This window comes from Pleurodeles waltl, chromosome 2_2, assembly GCF_031143425.1.
Source record: "Pleurodeles waltl isolate 20211129_DDA chromosome 2_2, aPleWal1.hap1.20221129, whole genome shotgun sequence".
Classification (NCBI taxonomy): domain Eukaryota; kingdom Metazoa; phylum Chordata; class Amphibia; order Caudata; family Salamandridae; genus Pleurodeles; species Pleurodeles waltl.
In genome coordinates, this window is record NC_090439.1 from 203,390,700 (window position 1) to 203,413,031 (window position 22,332).

The following is a 22,332-nucleotide window of genomic DNA, read 5'->3' on the forward strand; positions in this document are numbered from 1 at the left end:
AGCCCGAGCAGCTGCAGTTCACGCAGTACACAGGATTACTGTCTGGCGTGGGGAGGGAAGGACTTACCTCCACCAAATTTGGACAGAAGGGCCACTGGACTGTCGAAGACACTTGGACCCAGCTCCTGTGTTCCAGGGACCACGCTCTTCAGGATGAGAGGGGACCCAGAGGACTGGTGATGCAGAAGTTTGGTGCCTGCGTTGGCAGGGGGGAGATTCAGTCGACCCACGGGAGATTTCTTCTTGGCTTCCAGTGCAGGATGAAGGCCGACAGCCCTCAGAGCATGCACCACCAGGAAACATTTGAGAAAGCCGGCAGGACGAGGCGCTACAATGTTGCTGGTAGTCTTCTTGCTACTTTGTTGCGGTTATGCAGGCGTCCTGGAGCAGTCAGCGGTCGATCCTTGTCAGAAGTCGAAGAGGGGTGTGCAGAGGAGCTCTGGTGAGCTCTTGCATTCATTATCTGGTGAGATGCCCACAGGAGAAACCCTAAATAGCCCACAGAGGAGGATTGGCTACAGAGAAAGGTAAGCACTTATCAGGAGGGGTCTCTGACGTCACCTGCTGGCACTGGCCACTCAGAGCTGTCCATTGTGCCCTCACACTTCTGCATCCAAGATGGCAGAGGTCTGGGACACACTGGAGGAGCTCTGGGCACCTCCCCTGGGAGATGCTGGTCAGGGGAGTGGTCACTTCCCTTTCCTTTGTCCAGTTTCGCACCACAGCAGGGCTGGGGGGATCCCTGAACCGGTGTAGACTGGCTTATGCAAGGAGGGCACCATCTGTGCCCTTCAAAGCATTTCCAGAGGCCAGGAGAGGCTACTCCTCCCAGGCCCTTAACACCTATTTCCAAAGGGAGAGGGTGTAACACCCTCTCTCAGAGGAAAACCTTTGTTCTGCGTTCCTGGGACCAGGCTGCCCAGCTCCCAGGAGGGCAGAAACCTGTCTGAGGGGTTGGAAGCAGCGGTTTCTGCAGTGGAGACCCCGGAAAGTTAGTTTGGCAGTACCCGGGTTCTATGCTGGAGACCCAGGGATGCATGGAATTGTCCCCCCAATACCAGAATGGTATTGGGGTGACAATTCCATGATCCTAGACATGTTACATGGCCATGTTCGGAGTTACCATTGTGACGCTACATATAGATATTGACCTATATGTAGTTCACGCGTGTAATGGTGTCCCCACACTCACAAAGTCCGGGGAAATTGCCCTGAACAATGTGGGGGCACCTTGGCTAGTGGCCAGGGTGCCCTCACACTTAGTAACTTTGCACCTAACCTTTACTAAGTGCGGGTTAGACATTTAGGTGACTTATAAGTTACTTAAGTGCAGTGTAAAATGGCTGTGAAATAGTGTGGACGTTATTTCACTCAGCTGCAGTGGCAGTCTTGTGTAAGAATTGTCTGAGCTCCCTATGGGTGGCAAAAGAAATGCTGCAGCCCATAGGGATCTCCTGGAACCCCAATGCCCTGGGTACCTAGGTACCATATACTAGGGAATTATAAGGGTGTTCCAGTGTGCCAATCAGAATTGGTGAAAATAGTCACTAGCCTGCAGTGACAATTTTAAAAGCAGAGAGAGCATAAACACTGAGGTTCTGGTTAGCAGAACCTCAGTGATAGAATTAGGCACCACACAGGGAACACATACAGTATAGGCCACAAACTATGAACACTGGGGTCCTGGGTAGCAGGATCCCAGTGACACAGGCAAAAGCAAACTGACGCACAAGTTAAAATGGGGGTAACATGCCAGGCAAGATAGAACTTTCCTACACACATATATGCCAGAAAGCAGGATCCCAGTGAGACAGTAAAAACACAATGACAAACAGGCAGAAATTGGGGATAACATGCCAAGAAAGATGGTACTTTCCTACTCAACCCCCCCAAACGAGGGACAATAAGGCTAGCCTTGCCCAGATGAGGCTTCATTGTCTAAGTGGAAATATCTGGAGAGTCCATCTGCATTCGGGAGGTTACTCCGAGGTCTGTGTTCCACTGTAAAATCCATCCCCTGTAGGGAATTGGACCACCTAAACAACTTAGGGTTTTCTCCTTTCATCTATTTTAGCCATAAGAGAGTTTGTGGTCTCTCTGAACTATGAAGTGAGTCCCAAATAAGTAAGGTCTCAAATTCTTCAGTGCCCAGACCACAGCAAAGACCGCCCTCTCTATGGCTGACCAATGCTTTTCTCTAGAGGTCAACCTCCTACTGATAAGCAAGAGGTTGATCCTAGCCCTCTGACTTAAGTTGTGAAAGAACTGCCCCAAACCACCAGTTCAGAAGCATATGTCTGGACAATGATTGTTTTAGAGTAATTTGGGCTTTTTACGACAGGTGCAGTATACTTAGCCTGCTTAAGCTCATCAAAAGCTTTTTGACAGCTAGCTGTCCATAACACCTTTTTGGGCATCTTCTTAGAGGTGAGGTCATTAAGGGGGGCTGCAACGGTGCCATAGTTCTTAATGAACATCCTGTAATACCCAGTGAGTTCAAGAAAGGCTCTGACCTGGATTTGATTAGTAGGGGGTGCCCAGTCCAAAATTGTCTGGATCTTCCCCGGTAGTGGTTCAATCTGTTCCCCACCAACTAGGTGTCCCAGATAAACCACTTTCCCCTGCCCTATCTGGCCTTCAGAAGCTAGCTTGATAGTGAGGTCTGCTTTTTGCAGGGCCTCTAAAACTTTCCACAGGTGGATCAGGTGGTCATCCCAGGTGGAGCAAAATACAGCAATATTGTCCAAATATGCTGCACTGAATGCTTCCAGACCTTAGAGGACTGTGTTCACCAGCCTTTGGAAAGTGACAGGTGCATTTTTTCAGATCAAAGGGCATAACGGTGAATTGATAATGCCCTCCAATGGTTGAAAATGCAGTTTTTGGTTTAGCATCCTCTGATAACTTGATCTGCCAATACCCTGCAGTCAAATCAAAGGTGCCTAGATACTTAGCAGAGGCTAGTGTATCTATCAGCTCATCTGCTCTGTTAAGCATCTGTTTTTGTAACTTTATTGAGCCCTCTGTAATCTACACAAAACCTAATTTCTCTCTTTCCTTCTTTGCTATGAGGTTTGGGGACAAGCACCACTGGGCTAGCCTGTAGGAAAGTACCATCTTGCCTGGCATGTTACTCCCATTTTTCACTGTATATATGTTGTTTTAGTTGTATGTGTCACTGGGACCCTGTTCACCAGGGCCCCAGTGCTCATAAGTGTGCCTGAATGTGTTACCTGTGTAGTGACTAACTGTCTCACTGAGGCTCTGCTAATCAGAACCTCAGTGGTTATGCTCTCTCATTTCTTTCAAATTGTCACTGACAGGCTAGTGACCAATTTTACCAATTTACATTGGCTTACTGGAACACCCTTATAATTCCCTAGTATATGGTACTGAGGTACCCAGGGCATTGGGGTTCCAGGAGATCCCTATGGGCTGCAGCATTCCTTTGCCACCCATAGGGAGCTCTGACAAATCTTACACAGGCCTGCCACTGCAGCCTGAGTGAAATAACGTCCACGTTATTTCACAGCCATTTTACACTGCACTTAAGTAACTTATAAGTCACCTATATGTCTAACCTTTACCTGGTAAAGGTTAGATGCAAAGTTACTTAGTGTGAGGGCACCCTGGCACTAGCCAAGGTGCCCCCACATTGTTCAGAGCCAATTCCCTGAACTTTGTGAGTGCGGGGACACCATTACATGCATGCACTACATATAGGTCACTACCTATATGTAGCTTCACAATGGTAACTCCGAATATGGCCATGTAACATGTCTATGATCATGGAATTGCCCCCTCTATACCATCCTGGCATAGTTGGCACAATCCCATGATCCCAGTGGTCTGTAGCACAGACCCTGGTACTGCCAAACTGCGCTTCCTGGGGTTTCACTGCAGCTGCTGCTGCTGCCAGCCCCTCAGACAGGCAGCTGCCCTCCTGGGGTCCAGCCAGGCCTGGCCCAGGATGGCAGAACAAAGGACTTCCTCTGAGAGAGGGTGTTACACCCTCTCCCTTTGGAAAATGGTGTGAAGGCAGGGGAGCCTCCCCCAGCCTCTGGAAATGCTTTGTTGGGCACAGATGTGCCCAAATCTGCATAAGCCAGTCTACACCGGTTCAGGGACCCCTTAGCCCTGCTCTGGCACGAAACTGGACAAAGGAAAGGGGAGTGACCACTCCCCTGACCTGCACCTCCCCTGGGAGGTGTCCAGAGCTCCTCCAGTGTGCTCCAGACCTCTGCCATCTTGGAAACAGAGGTGCTGCTGGCACACTGGACTGCTCTGAGTGGCCAGTGCCACCAGGTGACGTCAGAGACTCCTTGTGATAGGCTCCTTCAGGTGTTGCTAGCCTATCCTCTTTCCTAAGTAGCCAAACCCTCTTTTCTGGCTATTTAGGGTCTCTGTCTCTTGGGATTCCTTAGATAACGAATGCAAGAGCTCATCCGAGTTCCTCTGCATCTCTCTCTTCACCTTCTGCCAAGGAATCGACTGCTGACCGCGCTGGAAGCCTGCAAACCTGCAACATAGTAGCAAAGACGACTACTGCAACTCTGTAACGCTGATCCTGCCGCCTTCTCGACTGTTTTCCTGGTGGTGCATGCTGTGGGGGTAGTCTGCCTCCTCTCTGCACTAGAAGCTCCGAAGAAATCTCCCGTGGGTCGACGGAATCTTCCCCCTGCAACCGCAGCCACCAAAAAGCTGCATTACCGGTCCCTTGGGTCTCCTCTCAGCACGACGAGCGAGGTCCCTCGAATCCAGCAACTCTGTCCAAGTGACTCCCACAGTCCAGTGACTCTTCAGTCCAAGTTTGGTGGAGGTAAGTCCTTGCCTCACCTCGCTAGACTGCATTGCTGGGAACTGCAACTTTTGCAGCTACTCCGGCCCCTGTGCACTTCCGGCGGAAATCCTTCGTGCACAGCCAAGCCTGGGTCCACGGCACTCTAACCTGCATTGCACGACTTTCTAAGTTGGTCTCCGGCGACGTAGGACTCCTTTGTGTAACTTCGGGTGAGCACCATTTCACGCATCCTCGTAGTGCCTGTTTCTGGCACTTCTCCGGGTGCTACCTGCTGCTAAGAGGGCTCCTTGTCTTGCACGATGTCCCCTCTACCTCCTGGTCCAATTTGCGACCTCCTGGTCCCTCCTGGGCCGCAGCAGCTTCCAAAAACGCTAACTGCACGATTTGCAGCTAGCAAGGCTTGTTGGCGTTCTTTCGGCGGGAAAACACTTCTGCACGACTCTACAAGGCGAGAGGGATCCGTCCTCCAAAGGGGAAGTCTCTAGCCCTTTGCGTTCCTGCAGAAACCGCAGCTTCTTCAGTCCAGTCGAAGCTTCTTTGCACCCGCAGCTGGCATTTCCTGGGCATCTGCCCATCTCCGACTTGCTTGTGACTTTTGGACTTGGTCCCCTTGTTCCACAGGTACCCCAGATTGGAAATCCAGCGTTTTTGCATTGTTGGTTTGTGTCTTTCCTGCATTATTCCTCTAACACGACTTATTTGTCTTTAGGGGAACTTTAGTGCACTTTGCACTCACTTTTCAGGGTCTTGGGGAGGGTTATTTTTCTAACTCTCACTATTTTCTAATAGTCCCAGCGACCCTCTACAAGGTCACATAGGTTTGGGGTCCATTCGTGTTTCACATTCCACTTTTGGAGTATATGGTTTGTGTTGCCCCTATCCCTATGTGTCCCCATTGCATCCTATTGTAACTATACATTGTTTGCACTGTTTTCTAAGACTATACTGCATATTTCTGGTATTGTGTATATATATCTTGTGTATATTTCCTATCCTCTCACTGAGGGTACACTCTAAGATACTTTGGCATATTGTCATAAAAATAAAGTACCTTTATTTTTAGTATAACTGTGTATTGTGTTTTCTTATGATATTGTGCATATGACACTAAGTGGTACTGTAGTAGCTTCACACGTCTCCTAGTTCAGCCTAAGCTGCTCTGCTAAGCTACCATTATCTATCAGCCTAAGCTGCTAGACACCCTATACACTAATAAGGGATAACTGGGCCTGGTGCAAGGTGCAAGTACCCCTAGGTACTCACTACAAGCCAGTCCAGCCTCCTACATTGGTTGTGCAGCGGTGGGATAAGTGCTTTGAGACTACTTACCACTCTTATCATTGTACTTTTCATAAGAGAAAAATATACAAAACAAGCTCAGTGTATATACACATTGCCAAAAAGTTTTGCATTTCCTCTTTTCACTCTTTTCTAAGTGCTGAAAAGTACTTCTAACTTTCTAAAAAGTTCTAAAACGTTTAAAAAGTTTTTTTCTCAGTCTTTCTAAAAGCTCTGACAAACTTTTTCTCTTTTTCTATCACTTTAACTCTCTCTAAAAATGGCTGGCACAGGCCAACATGTTGATCTGTCCAAACTTGCATATGATCACCTTAGCTGGAAAGGAGCAAGGAGTCTCTGCATAGAGAGAGGTTTGAGTGTAGGGAAGAATCCTTCCTTGGAATTGTTACTTAACATGCTTAGAGAACAAGATAAGGCAAGAAGTGCCCCATCTGTTGAAAAAGTAGCTAATGGTTCCCAATCTGATCCAGGGACTCCCCCAGGAAAAGATTCAGGAAAGAAACTTCCTAGCCTGCCCATTACTAGACAGTCTAGCATAGTTGGTAATGATGTTGAGTCACACCATACAAATAGTGTTGTCTCACATCATAGCAAAAGCATTTACTCACACCACAGTGGTACTGATGTTTCTGTTAGCCAAGCTGTTAGGGTGCCCTCTGTAAGGGACAGGTCTCCTTCTGTCCATTCTCACCATAATTCTGTTTCAAGGCATGTCCCTCCCACCCACCCTGATGACAGATTGTTAGAAAGGGAGCTCAATAGATTGAGAGTGGAACAAACCAGACTGAAGCTCAAGAAGCAACAGCTGGATTTGGATAGACAGACTTTAGAAGTAGAGAAGGAGAGACAGAAACTGGGTTTAGAAACCCATGGTGGCAGCAGCAGTATTCCCCATAGTCATCCTGCAAAAGAGCATGATTCCAGGAATCTGCATAAGATAGTTCCCCCTTATAAGGAGGGGGATGACATTAACAAGTGGTTTGCTGCACTTGAGAGGGCCTGTGCTGTACAGGATGTCCCTCAAAGGCAGTGGGCTGCTATCCTATGGCTATCATTTAGTGGAAAAGGTAGGGATAGGCTCCCTACTGTAAAAGAAAATGAAGCTAATGATTACAAAGTTCTTAAGAATGCACTCCTGGATGGTTATGGCTTAACCACTGAACAATACAGGATAAAGTTCAGAGAGACCAAAAAGGAGTCTTCACAAGACTGGGTTGATTTCATTGACCATTCAGTGAAGGCCTTGGAGGGGTGGTTACATGGCAGTAAAGTTACTCATTATGACAGCCTGTATAACTTGATCCTGAGAGAGCATATTCTTAATAATTGTGTGTCTGATTTGTTGCACCAGTACTTGGTGGACTCTGATCTGACCTCTCCCCAAGAATTGGGAAAGAAGGCAGACAAATGGGTCAGAACAAGGGTGAACAGAAAAGTTCATACAGGGGGTGACAAAGATGGCAACAAGAAGAAGGATGGTAAGTCTTCAGACAAGGTTGGGGACAAATCTAAAAATGAGTCTTCATCAGGCCCACAAAAACACTCTGGTGGGAGTGGTGGGCCCAAATCCTCTTTTAATCAAAACAAGGAAAAGAAACCATGGTGCTATTTATGTAAAATAAAAGGCCATTGGACAACAGATCCCAGTTGTCCAAAGAAAGGCACCAAGCCTCCTACCACTACAACCCCTACTGCTACACCTAGTGTCCCTACTAATAGCAGTGGTGGTGGGAGCAAACCTACTAATAGCCAATCCAAGGGAGTAGCTGGGCTCACTATTGGTAACTTAGTTGGGGTTGGCATTGTTAGGGAGGCCACAGAGGCTGTGTTAGTCTCTGAGGGGGCTATTGATTTAGCCACCTTAGTTGCTTGTCCCCTTAATATGGATAAGTACAAGCAGCTACCCCTAATAAATGGTGTTGAGGTTCAGGCCTACAGGGACACTGGAGCCAGTGTGACTATGGTCATAGAGAAACTGGACCACCCTGAACAACACCTACTTGGTCACCAGTACCAAGTAACCGATGCTCACAACAACACACTTAGCCACCCCATGGCTGTTGTTAATCTCAACTGGGGGGGGGTTACTGGTCCAAAGAAAGTTGTGGTAGCTTCAGATTTACCTGTAGACTGTCTATTAGGGAATGATTTGGAGACATCAGCTTGGTCAGATGTGGAGTTGGAGGCCCATGCAGCAATGCTGGGCATCCCAGGGCATATTTTTGCTTTGACAAGGGCTCAGGCCAAAAAGCAAAAAGGACAGGGAAGCTTGGATCCTGGAACAATGGACCAAGTGCTCCCTAAAGCTAGGGCTAGTAGAAGCAAACCACTTCCTACTATCCCTCCCTCTACAGTGGATTCAACTTCTCAGGAAGAAGAATTCCCTCCCTGTGCAGAACCTACACCAGAGGAGCTGGAAGCAGACACTGCTGAGCTTTTGGGTGAAGGGGGGCCTGCCAGGGAGGAGCTGAGTGTGGCACAGCAAACCTGTCCCACATTAGAGGGTCTCAGACAGCAAGCTGTCAAACAGGCTAATGGGGATGTCAGTGACTCTCACAGAGTTTACTGGGAGGACAACCTCTTGTACACTGAGCACAGGGATCCTAAACCTGGAGCTGCCAGGAGACTAGTGATTCCTCAGGAGTACAGAAAGTTCCTCCTAACTCTTGCACACGACATTCCCCTAGCTGGGCACCTGGGTCAAATGAAAACTTGGGACAGACTGGTTCCATTGTTTCATTGGCCTAGGATGTCTGAGGACACAAAAGATTTTTGTAAGTCCTGTGAAACCTGTCAAGCCAGTGGCAAAACAGGTGGCACTCCAAAGGCACCCCTTATTCCACTGCCTGTGGTTATGGTTCCCTTTGAAAGGGTAGGGGTTGACATAGTTGGCCCCCTTGACCCTCCTACTGCTTCAGGCAATAGGTTTATCTTGGTGGTAGTGGACCATGCCACAAGATATCCTGAAGCAATTCCTTTAAGGACCACTACAGCACCTGCAGTGGCAAAGGCCCTCCTAGGAATATTTTCTAGGGTGGGCTTCCCAAAGGAAGTAGTATCAGACAGGGGAAGCAATTTCATGTCTGCATACTTAAAGGCCATGTGGAAGGAGTGTGGTGTAACTTACAAGTTCACAACACCCTATCATCCACAAACAAATGGACTGGTGGAGAGATTTAATAAAACTCTCAAAGGCATGATTATGGGTCTCCCTGAAAAACTCCGCAGGAGATGGGATATCCTGTTACCATGCCTTCTTTTTGCCTACAGGGAGGTACCCCAGAAAGGAGTGGGCTTCAGCCCCTTTGAACTTCTTTTTGAACACCCTGTTAGGGGTCCACTCACACTTGTAAAGGAGGGTTGGGAACAACCTTTAAAAGCTCCTAAGCAGGATATTGTGGATTATGTACTTGGCCTCAGATCAAGGATGGCTGAGTACATGAAAAAGGCCAGCAAAAACCTTCAGGCCAGCCAAGAGCTCCAGAAGCAATGGCATGATCAGAAGGATGTTTTGGTTCAGTACCAACCAGGGCAGAAAGTGTGGGTCTTGGAGCCTGTGGCCCCAAGAGCACTCCAAGATAAATGGAGTGGACCCCACACAATTGTTGAAAAGAAGGGAGAAGTCACCTATTTAGTTGACTTAGGCACTGCCAGGAGTCCCCTTAGGGTGCTCCATGTCAACCGCCTGAAACCCTACTATGACAGGGCAGATCTCACCCTGCTCATGGCAACAGATGAGGGACAGGAAGAAGACAGTGATCCTCTACCTGATCTCTTCTCTTCCACAGAACAAGATGCTCTGGTGGAAGGTGTAGTTTTGGCTGATTGTCTTACTGCTGAGCAGAAAGACAATTGCATAAATCTCCTAGATCAATTCTCCGAACTCTTCTCTACTGTGCCAGGTACCACTTCTTGGTGTGAGCACACTATAGATACTGGAGACAGCTTGCCTGTCAAAAGTAAGATCTATAGGCAGCCTGACCATGTCAGGGACTGCATAAAGCAAGAGGTCCAGAAAATGTTAGAACTAGGAGTGGTTGAGCACTCTGACAGTCCATGGGCTTCTCCTGTGGTACTGGTACCAAAACCCCATTCCAAAGATGGAAAGAAGGAAATGCGGTTTTGTGTAGACTATAGAGGTCTCAACTTTGTAACCAAAACTGATGCTCACCCTATACCCAGGGCAGATGAGCTCATAGATACACTGGCATCTGCCAAGTATCTAAGCACTTTTGATTTGACTGCAGGGTATTGGCAGATCAAATTGTCAGAAGATGCTAAACCTAAGACTGCATTTTCAACCATTGGAGGACATTACCAGTTTACTCTAATGCCTTTTGGTTTGAAAAATGCACCTGCCACTTTTCAAAGGTTGGTGAACACAGTCCTGCAAGGGCTGGAAGCTTTCAGTGCAGCATATTTGGACGATATAGCTGTCTTTAGCTCCAGCTGGGATGATCACCTGGTCCACCTATGGAAAGTTTTGGAGGCCCTGCAAAAGGCAGGCCTCACTATCAAGGCTTCAAAGTGCCAGATAGGGCAGGGTAAGGTGGTTTATCTGGGACACCTTGTTGGTGGGGAACAGATTGCACCACTTCAGGGGAAAATCCAAACAATTATTGATTGGATTCCCCCTACCACTCAGACTCAGGTGAGAGCCTTCCTAGGCCTCACTGGGTATTACAGGAGGTTCATTAAGAACTATGGCTCCATTGCAGCCCCTCTTAATGACCTCACATCCAAAAAGATGCCTAAAAAGGTAATGTGGACAGCTAACTGTCAGAAAGCTTTTGAGGAGCTGAAGCAGGCCATGTGCTCTGCACCTGTCCTGAAAAGCCCTTGTTACTCTAAAAAATTCTATGTCCAAACTGATGCATCTGAATTAGGAGAGTCCTATCACAACTTAATTCTGAGGGCCAGGATCAACCTGTTGCTTTTATTAGTAGGAGGTTGACCCCTAGAGAAAAGCGTTGGTCTGCCATTGAGAGGGAGGCCTTTGCTGTGGTCTGGGCTCTGAAGAAGTTGAGGCCATACCTGTTTGGCACTCACTTCATTGTTCAGACAGACCACAAACCTCTACTTCGGCTAAAACAAATGAAAGGTGAAAATCCTAAATTGTTGAGGTGGTCCATATCCCTACAGGGAATGGACTATACAGTGGAACATAGACCTGGGAGTAGCCACTCCAATGCAAATGGACTCTCCAGATATTTCCACTTAGACAATGAAGACTCATCAGGTCATGGCTAGTCTTATTGTCCTTCGTTTGGGGGGGGGGGGTTGTGTAGGAAAGTACCATCTTGCCTGGCATGTTACCCCCATTTTTCACTGTATATATGTTGTTTTAGTTGTATGTGTCACTGGGACCCTGTTCACCAGGGCCCCAGTGCTCATAAGTGTGCCTGAATGTGTTACCTGTGTAGTGACAAACTGTCTCACTGAGGCTCTGCTAATCAGAACCTCAATGGTTATGCTCTCTCATTTCTTTCAAATTGTCACTGACAGGCTAGTGACCAATTTTACCAATTTACATTGGCTTACTGGAACACCCTTATAATTCCCTAGTATATGGTACTGAGGTACCCAGGGTATTGGGGTTCCAGGAGATCCCTATGGGCTGCAGCATTTCTTTTGCCACCCATAGGGAGCTCTGACAAATCTTACACAGGCCTGCCACTGCAGCCTGAGTGAAATAACGTCCACGTTATTTCACAGCCATTTTACACTGCACTTAAGTAACTTATAAGTCACCTATATGTCTAACCTTTACCTGGTAAAGGTTAGGTGTAAAGTTACTTAGTGTGAGGGCACCCTGGCACTAGCCAAGGTGCCCCCACATTGTTCAGAGCCAATTCCCTGAACTTTGTGAGTGCGGGGACACCATTACACGCGTGCACTACATATAGGTCACTACCTATATGTAGCTTCACAATGGTAACTCCGAATATGGCCATGTAACATGTCTATGATCATGGAATTGCCCCCTCTATACCATCCTGGCATAGTTGGCACAATCCCATGATCCCAGTGGTCTGTAGCACAGACCCTGGTACTGCCAAACTGCCCTTCCTGGGGTTTCACTGCAGCTGCTGCTGCTGCCAGCCCCTCAGACAGGCAGCTGCCCTCCTGGGGTCCAGCCAGGCCTGGCCCAGGATGGCAGGACAAAGGACTTCCTCTGAGAGAGGGTGTTACACCCTCTCCCTTTGGAAAATGGTGTGAAGGCAGGGGAGGAGTAGCCTCCCCCAGCCTCTGGAAATGCTTTGTTGGGCACAGATGTGCCCAATTCTGCATAAGCCAGTCTACACCGGTTCAGGGACCCCTTAGCCCTGCTCTGGCGCGAAACTGGACAAAGGAAAGGGGAGTGACCACTCCCCTGACCTGCACCTCCCCTGGGAGGTGTCCAGAGCTCCTCCAGTGTGCTCCAGACCTCTGCCATCTTGGAAACAGAGGTGCTGCTGGCACACTGGACTGCTCTGAGTGGCCAGTGCCACCAGGTGACGTCAGAGACTCCTTGTGATAGGCTCCTTCAGGTGTTGCTAGCCTATCCTCTTTCCTAAGTAGCCAAACCCTCTTTTCTGGCTATTTAGGGTCTCTGTCTCTTGGGATTCCTTAGATAACGAATGCAAGAGCTCATCCGAGTTCCTCTGCATCTCTCTCTTCACCTTCTGCCAAGGAATCGACTGCTGACCGCGCTGGAAGCCTGCAAACCTGCAACATAGTAGCAAAGACGACTACTGCAACTCTGTAACGCTGATCCTGCCGCCTTCTCGACTGTTTTCCTGGTGGTGCATGCTGTGGGGGTAGTCTGCCTCCTCTCTGCACTAGAAGCTCCGAAGAAATCTCCCGTGGGTCGACGGAATCTTCCCCCTGCAACCGCAGGCACCAAAAAGCTGCATTACCGGTCCCTTGGGTCTCCTCTCAGCACGACGAGCGAGGTCCCTCGAATCCAGCAACTCTGTCCAAGTGACTCCCACAGTCCAGTGACTCTTCAGTCCAAGTTTGGTGGAGGTAAGTCCTTGCCTCACCTCGCTAGACTGCATTGCTGGGAACTGCGACTTTTGCAGCTACTCCGGCCCCTGTGCACTTCCGGCGGAAATCCTTCGTGCACAGCCAAGCCTGGGTCCACGGCACTCTAACCTGCATTGCACGACTTTCTAAGTTGGTCTCCGGCGACGTGGGACTCCTTTGTGTAACTTCGGGTGAGCACCGTTTCACACATCCTCGTAGTGCCTGTTTCTGGCACTTCTCCGGGTGCTACCTGCTGCTAAGAGGGCTCCTTGTCTTGCTTGACGTCCCCTCTACCTCCTGGTCCAATTTGCGACCTCCTGGTCCCTCCTGGGCCGCAGCAGCTTCCAAAAACGCTAACTGCACGATTTGCAGCTAGCAAGGCTTGTTGGCGTTCTTTCGGCGGGAAAACACTTCTGCACGACTCTACAAGGCGAGAGGGATCCGTCCTCCAAAGGGGAAGTCTCTAGCCCTTTGCGTTCCTGCAGAAACCGCAGCTTCTTCAGTCCAGTTGAAGCTTCTTTGCACCCGCAGCTGGCATTTCCTGGGCATCTGCCCATCTCCGACTTGCTTGTGACTTTTGGACTTGGTCCCCTTGTTCCACAGGTACCCCAGATTGGAAATCCAGCGTTTTTGCATTGTTGGTTTGTGTCTTTCCTGCATTATTCCTCTAACACGACTTATTTGTCTTTAGGGGAACTTTAGTGCACTTTGCACTCACTTTTCAGGGTCTTGGGGAGGGTTATTTTTCTAACTCTCACTATTTTCTAATAGTCCCAGCGACCCTCTACAAGGTCACATAGGTTTGGGGTCCATTCGTATTTCACATTCCACTTTTGGAGTATATGGTTTGTGTTGCCCCTATCCCTATGTGTCCCCATTGCATCCTATTGTAACTATACATTGTTTGCACTGTTTTCTAAGACTATACTGCATATTTCTGGTATTGTGTATATATATCTTGTGTATATTTCCTATCCTCTCACTGAGGGTACACTCTAAGATACTTTGGCATATTGTCATAAAAATAAAGTACCTTTATTTTTAGTATAACTGTGTATTGTGTTTTCTTATGATATTGTGCATATGACACTAAGTGGTACTGTAGTAGCTTTACACGTCTCCTAGTTCAGCCTAAGCTGCTCTGCTAAGCTACCATTATCTATCAGCCTAAGCTGCTAGACACCCTATACACTAATAAGGGATAACTGGGCCTGGTGCAAGGTGCAAGTACCCCTAGGTACTCACTACAAGCCAGTCCAGCCTCCTACATAGCCCAGCCGCTGTCTGATTGCTCAATAAGCCCTAGGTCCAACATCTTCTGAACCTCAGATTTAATACAGTCTCTGACATTGTCAGGATGCCTATACTTCTTGCTTTTGACAGGAAAACTGTCTCCAGTATCAATGGTATGCTCACACCAAGTAGTCTGACCAGGTGTGAGCGAAAATAGTTCAGAAAATTGACCTAGGAGGTTTTTGCAGTCCTCCTTTTGCTCTGCAGTAAGGCAGTCTGCAAGCACAACCCCATCCACTGAGCTGTCAGCTGCAGTGTTGGAGAAGAGGTCAGGGAGAGGGTCACTCTCTTCTTCCTGCCCCTCATCTGTGGCCATGAGTAGGGTCAAATCTGCCCTATTATAGTAGGGTTTAAGGCGGTTGACATGAAGTTCCCTGAGGAGACTTTTTGCAGTGCCTATGTCTACCAAATAGGTGACCTCACCCTTCTTTTCCACAATAAGATGTGGTCCACTCCATTTGTCCTGTGGTGCTCTTGGTGCCACAGGCTCCAATACCAACACCTGTGAAACACAAAAGGAGAGTACTGGGAGTGTTGCTAACCCACACTGCCTCCCAAAATAAATCTATATAACCACTAAGGGTGTGGGGTAGTAGAGGTTGAGGGTGGAACTTAACCAGTGTTCCCTCAAAGAGCGGTATCAATTAGGTCGCCTTAAAGTACGGGATGAAGAAGGCATGAGCGAAGAGTGTCCCAGGAATGAGAAACTGTGTTGTCCTAGGGGGGGAAGAAGGGGGAGTTCCCTTACAGACTAGGTGGTCTCACACACATAATAGTGTCTTGCTTCATCATTTGACCACCTAGCCCCACCCAAGTAAGATGATACTACTTGGGCGGACTCAACCTTTTGGTTAAAAGAACCAGAGGGAGTGCTGAAATTAAACTAGCTGGATAAATTGCGGGGATCCAGATGAGGTGGAGATAAAATTACCATACATGTCACCAATTAATACTAGTTAAATTTTAATGGAGGTGCATGTTGGTAAGATTAAGAAATAGGGAGAAGGCTAACTGGAGAATAATATCTCTTAGAGTCTAAAAAGGAATACGTATGACCAACATGTTTCTGCCCTCTCAAAGTGCTGGTAGGTCAGGGGCATTCGTCAGGGTCTAGGATCCCGGAGCACTAACAATAAGTGAAGTGCTCAAAGTGAATCATAAAGAGCCTACCTGAACAGGTGGTTCATGGTGTGGTAGGTCTGTAATGGCTGATAAATGAACCACAAATTAATGAGGGTGAGAGGTGGCACACCACTGAACACAACACAGCAAAAAAGACGTGACAAAATTTGGAACAAGTGTAAAAACACTCACAAACACATGCACTACTGACTTACCCCGGAGTCAGGGGCAGTTGGCCTCTGGTCTGAATAGCGCCGGGGGGAGGGGTATTCCCTTGTAGTCACACTCTTAGGAGTAGGGAGGAAGGGAGATGGAAGGTTAAAGAAGGAAGGAAAAGGCCAGGGGGTTGTCTCTAGGACAAGGTGAAAGAAGAATCCAAAAATGCCATGAAGATCAAACTTACCACTGCAAAGGGATTACCGTGGAGAGTACCTACGTGCCGGTGCCAGACCGCTCTGGTGTAGAATGAGGGGCTGGCCCGGTATTTATGGTAATGAGGGAGCCAATTAAAGTAAATCAAGCGTCGGCGTACAGAAAACGTATTAATTAAGCAGCCGAGGTTCCAGTGTGGCTGGCCCCGTTGCAGTAAGGCCGGCGTTCCGACCGCGTCCTGTGAGGAAGGCGTGGCCGGGCGCCTAATGGTGACGCGCTGTAAGGGGTGTGGCGTGCAACGCTGGGCCTCGGGTCTCGTGGAACAGGGGAGTCCCGTGGCCAAAGGGCGGACGAGTGAGAGTGAAGCGCTCCGACCGCGTCCTGTGTGGGCGGCGTGATCGGGCACCTGCTGATGACGCGCAGCAGCATCTGTATACCTATATGTAGTGCACACGTGTAATGGCGTCCCCGCAGTCACAAAGTCCCAGGAAATAGCCCTGAACTATGTGGGGGCACCTTTGCTAATGCAAGGGTGCCCTCACACTTAGTACGTTTACACCTAACCTTCAGCAGGTGAAGGTTAGACATATAGGTGACTTATAAGTTACTTAAGTGCAGTGAAAATGGCTGTGAAATAATGTGTACACTATTTCATACAGGCTGCAGTGGCAGTCCTGTGAAAGGGTTTGTCTGAGCTCCTTATGGGTGGCAAAAGAAATACTGCAGCCCATAAGGATCTCCTGGAACCCCAAGGCCCTGGGTACCTAGGTACCATAACTAGGGACTTATAATGGGGGTCCAGTGTGCCAATTGAAATTGGTAAATGAAATCACTAGCCTATAGTGACAAATTTAAAAGCAGAGAGAGCATAAGCACTGAGGTTCTGATTAGCAGAGCCTCAGTGACTCAGTTAAGCATTATACAGACACACACATTAGGCCATAAACTATGAGCACTGAGGACCTAACCAGCAGGATCCCAGTGAGACAGGCAAAAACATACTGACACACAGGTAAAAATGGGGGTCACATGCCAAGAAAGGTGGTACGTTCCTACATAAACACTGTCAGAGCGACAGTGGAGTGACACGTGGTCTGCTCTCAGCATGCAGTGACCTTTCTGCAGATCAAATTTAAAGGCTCTCCATTTGTCCACTACCTGGTAATGTTTGTACATGGGGTGGTTAGTGTTACTCATTTCTTGGGTATGTTATCTCAGCAAATTTTTTGCAATTCTAGGCGTCCTTTCACACATGTTCTGTTTCAAATAGTAATGTTTTTCCCCTCTTTCTACAGGGTGTTGAGGGAACTGGCTTGGCTTTCATTGTCTTCACAGAAGCCATCACAAAAATGCCAATCGCACCACTGTGGTCCATCCTTTTCTTCATCATGCTTTTCTGTTTGGGTCTATCATCTATGTTTGGCAACATGGAGGGTGTTCTGGTGCCACTCATGGATTTACAAATTCTGCCTAAAAAATGGCCTAAGGAAGTTATTACTGGTATGTAGATTTTCATTTTTCCAAAATTAAACATGCTGTGTAACTTTATATTATTGGTTTATAAACCAAATACACATTTTGTTAATGATTGCAGTTTCATTTTTATTTCTATTAGCACGTCTCTGGCAAGTTTCTTCTAGTGATGTGTCTTTGTTTTATCTGTAATCATTTGGTAAATTTAGACATGAGGCTTGGAAAGATTTGCATTCAGTTGGCTGTGTCTTCGAGTACATTTGGGCTATCAGGGGTCATGCAGAGTAGATGCTTTTGCCACTTATGTGATTCAATTTCAAGCATCTTTTGCGGCAACTTGGTTGGCAAGCTTTATGTTGGGACGGTAATGACCCCTGCATAGTATACAGGCATGAATACCTGCCCTCAGTGCCCATCTGCATGTCAGGAATACTAGCTTTTATTTTGCCCCTTGAATCATACTAATCTCGTGTGTGTGCAGGGGCTTACACCTTTCCTTGATAAAGTAAAGTTGAGGGCCTGGCCTGTGACCTGAAACAATGCATCAACCGTGCCCTCAAAGTGGACAGAGAAGTTCTGTCACCCACTTGGATTTAGCACAAAAGCTGATGATGCTACCACACTGTGTTTTATGATCTTATGATATTATATAATAGGCCTGACCTTTTTTATATATGTAAGTGAGAGTGTGGCCTACTGAATTCTCTCTGTGTAAAGTTCTGCTGTTATGTGAAACCCAGAACCTTGCACTGAAATCCTGTGTGCATGTTAAGTGCTTATGTGTTTACTATGTAGTTAGCACATGTGTGATAGTAGGACAATATGAGTGTCTGATTCAGAGTACTGTTGCCAGTTGGACTCACTTTGGATGCCCCGGGTTTACCCTGGTCCAATATGGAGGATAAGGACAGCTTCCTCAGACAGTGTTAACTTTTGAAATTCTATGGGAATTTTTGATAGCACAAGGCACCTGATTAGTCTTCCTGGGAACTCCCATTTTTTATGGTAGGGATAAGGGGTAGGATTGCAGTGCCTAGTGTGCTAGATGAGGACGTTTCTAGGTCAGGTATTCCCTTTTGTCTGTCCCTGAACATTGCCCAGGAATGCTGATGACAGATAGGTGCACACGTTTAGGGTGGCCCAGTTTGGAGACAGCCCCAGTGATATGATTTGCTTATGCAGCCCCCTATTGTCTTTCGTATATTCTAAGTATTCATTTATTTGTATGCACATTTCTCATTTATAAATGCATGCTATATTTAGTATTTTTTGCACATGTATATTATATAACATTTGCTTTATTGTAGTTTAATAGCTCTTAAATTATTCATACTTATGTTTTCACAAGAATTATATTAGATTACAGACTTGTGTGAAGGTTCAACAAGATTATTATGTTAATTGTTGCATTTGACACCACTCTTTGTGAAGCCTTACCTTTTCAAAAAGAATCATAAAAGTGTATATATAGACAAGTATTAGTTAGAGAAGATCTTCAGATCCTGGATAAATTGATACATGCAAAGCAGAGCAGTTAACGTCATTCATAAAGGCCACAGACAGCCTCCCCGGGGATTTTCAAGTTAAGGTATGCAGATGAGAGGCCCCCTTAGCAACCAAACAGGCTCCTTTGGGTGCTAAAACAGCTGAAGGGAGAGGCTGAAGAACAAAGGCTATATTATATATTTTCCATGCACGAAAATTCTGAAATATTGTTACTGTGTTGCATGTCTGCTTAATATCATGTTCATTAATTGCCTTCATTGCCACTATTTTGTTTATCTTTATAGTGACAACTATACACATTATTTGCACTAGAATGTTTAATGGAGTTATTAAAATATTTTCCTAGTATGGATACTTGACTGTGGCGGTCATTCTGACCCTGGCGGTCAAAGACCGCCAGGGCGGAGGACCGCGGGAGCACCGCCGACAGGCCGGCGGTGCTCCAATGGGGATTCCGACCGCGGCGGTAAAGCCGCGGTCGGACCGGCACCACTGGCGGGCTCCCGCCAGTGTACCGCCGCCCCATAGAATCCTCCAAGGCGGCGCAGCTTGCTGCGCCGCCGAGGGGATTCCGACCCCCCCTACCGCCATCCAGATCCCGGCGGTCCGACCGCCGGGATCCGGATGGCGGTAGGGGGGGGTCGCGGGGCCCCTGGGGGCCCCTGCAGTGCCCATGCCACTGGCATGGGCATTGCTTGGGCCCCCGTAAGAGGGCCCCTAAATGTATTTCACTGTCTGCTGCGCAGACAGTGAAATACGCGACGGGTGCAACTGCACCCGTCGCACAGCTTCCACTCCGCCGGCTCGATTCCGAGCCGGCTTCATCGTGGAAGCCTCTTTCCCGCTGGGCTGGCGGGCGGCCTGAAGGCGACCGCCCGCCAGCCCAGCGGGAAAGTCAGAATTACCGCTGCGGTCTTTCGACCGCGGAACGGTAACCTGACGGCGGGACTTTGGCGGGCGGCCTCCGCCGCCCGCCAAGGTCAGAATGAGGGCCTGTGTCTATTCATAGTAAAAAAAAGAGTTTGGTTCCCACTAACAACAAATGTTCTTGTTGTTGCCCAAGATGCACCATTCTCATGTAACATGCAAGTGCTTTGTGAGTTTCCTATCTCATGTTGATAAGTTGACATTTTGAAGCCTGCACTTTTGTCAGAGGGTGTAAAAAACGAATCCTGGGCCAAAGTTCAAAGTTTGCTTTAAAATAAACATGTATCACCAGTGCGACCTGCTCTGACCCAAAAGCTTTGTCTGGGAGAAGTCTAAGGATACATCAAGAAGAATCACCTCTAACCTGTTTGTAAGTATGAGACAGTGGATCCATTTCCCCTGGTTTGAAAATGTGAAAAAAGAGGATCCAAACCACTTCAATTTTGTCCTAAGACCAATGAAGGTAGGCAACTGCTGACTAACCAGGATTGTGCTACTTGACAGCCAGTGTCCCAGAGGGGAGGGGTCTGCAGCTGGAGGTTGTGCTTAGTGCTTAGATCCCTGCCTGCCTGTTCAGAGGGGTAACAAGTCTTCCTGGCCCTGCAAGAAGAAAGACTGCCCAGGAGGAGAAGCCCACCATGTTCTTGGACTGAGGAACACATAGAGAAAGCAGCAGTGCTGAGAGAGCAAAGTCAGGAATGACCCGTCCTTCAGACTCGCCATGATTCCTGACAAGAATGGCAAAAGTCTTCATACATTTGCACACCTCCCCAATGCTTGCTGCATCCACCTTCATGTGTATATCAGCCCAGGCCAGGGCTCAACCTGCCTTGCTATATGTATCGGCCAGGGTCGGCCTGCAACTGCTGTGCCATATGAATTGGTCTTGAGTGGACTGCAGCTGTCCGAATGTATGTACCAGTACAGGGTGGCCTACAGCTGCCTTACTGTTTATACTGGCCCAGTGTGGGCTGCAACTGTCTCATTGTATGAACTGATCCAGGTCAGGTTGCAGCTGGCTACTTGTGTCTCCAGATCATCCTAGACGCTGGCGATGTCTTCTAAAGGCGACCACACACCTGCATCCAAGCCCACCAAGATGCATGTCACCGCCTAGGCAGCTGCACTCAGGGAAAATGCAAGCTGCACCCAATCTGCCTGGTGGGCACTGCTGGGGCTGCATACGTATAGTGCAGGACCCCCTCCCCCTTGGTAGGACCGAGCTGCTGTGAAAGTTATGGTGAGGACTAATGACCGATTTTCCACCCACCACAACCGAGGAAGAGCAAGGGGGAATACAGAACTACCAAGCATTTAGGTGGTGATGAATCAGCCTTATTTATGCTTTTACCAAAGCTCGTTATGTGACAATTTTAAGTCAGGTCATCTGGGTGGGAGAGGGGTGAGAGGAATAATGATCAGGGTTGTCACCTTGTATTCAGAATTGAAGTATGAACTGTTGAGTACTGCTGTGTAATTAAGAGTATTTTCTTTTTTCAAACGACAAACAGTGGCGTGAATGTTATAGCTATTATGCATGTTGGTTGGCTGTTCATTTCTGATCCTGTAGGCCCCACACTAGCTCCATGAGAATCCTGTGATTGAGCACCCAAGCTAACCTGAGAGACAAGAGTGGAAAGGATTGTACTTGACCCCATTTGCAGAACCACAGTGGGACGGACCACAGGCCGCGGCTGACAAATGGCCTCATTGCTCATGTTTGGGACCCGCTAGACACTGTCTGTCCTGTGACCTCCTCGAACGGGATGTGATACATATTTCCTGTCAAATGATGCTTGGAAAGTACTATTACTACCTATTCTGTACATGAACAAACAATTTGGATTATTGCAAATCTCTAGGGCCCTGCACTCTTCAACCCAACTAAACCAGGAACCTTCCTGGTGTATGCACTAGATTCACAATAATATCTTGAGGGGGGTCATAACATTTAACATATAATACATTTACTGTCCACAGAACAATATATAAAAGTGAATGTATTATTTTACATCCAAATAGAAATACAAAAGTAGACAAAGGGACAAATATTAAAAATCATCTTCAGTTTAACATGTTTACAGAGTTATTAGGATGTATACTCTTTCCATTTAAATTGCAGCAATAATATAATTTTTTCTCTTTTACTCATACATATCTAACTCATATACACATGTATTGTCATTGTAGTTGCTACAAATATTTTGTTTTAACTCAATCCCATATTTCCTTTAGACTTTACGACACTGAATCAAATGTCCTTCTTTTATACACCTATTGTCTAATATATATGTTAGTTGTTTTTTAAAGTCCCACAGCCAACCTGGGCAGGGAAGTTGTCGAGCATACACTTGATGTTTAGGGACATTATCAACATGACCTTCAGGAACAATAAGTCCAGAATGGCCAAACATAGCAGTCATAGCTGAAGTTCTCAGTCTTGAAGGAGGAGGGGCATGAAGAACTTAATTGATCGCTTCACATTTGAGGTCGTCCAGCAACACAAGATGGACTAGCTCAAAGCAAAATCA

At 47.4% G+C, this 22,332-nt stretch overlaps 1 protein-coding gene across 1 annotated transcript in view; it reads left to right on the plus strand.

The window, feature by feature from the left end:
* SLC6A19 (solute carrier family 6 member 19) overlaps positions 1-22,332 on the plus strand; it is a 1,531,867-nt gene that overhangs the window by 1,075,488 nt on the left and 434,047 nt on the right. Inside the window, exon 9 of the mRNA XM_069219637.1 lies at positions 17,191-17,395. Coding sequence (XP_069075738.1) covers positions 17,191-17,395 — 205 coding nt within the window. The remainder of the gene's footprint in view (positions 1-17,190; positions 17,396-22,332) is intronic.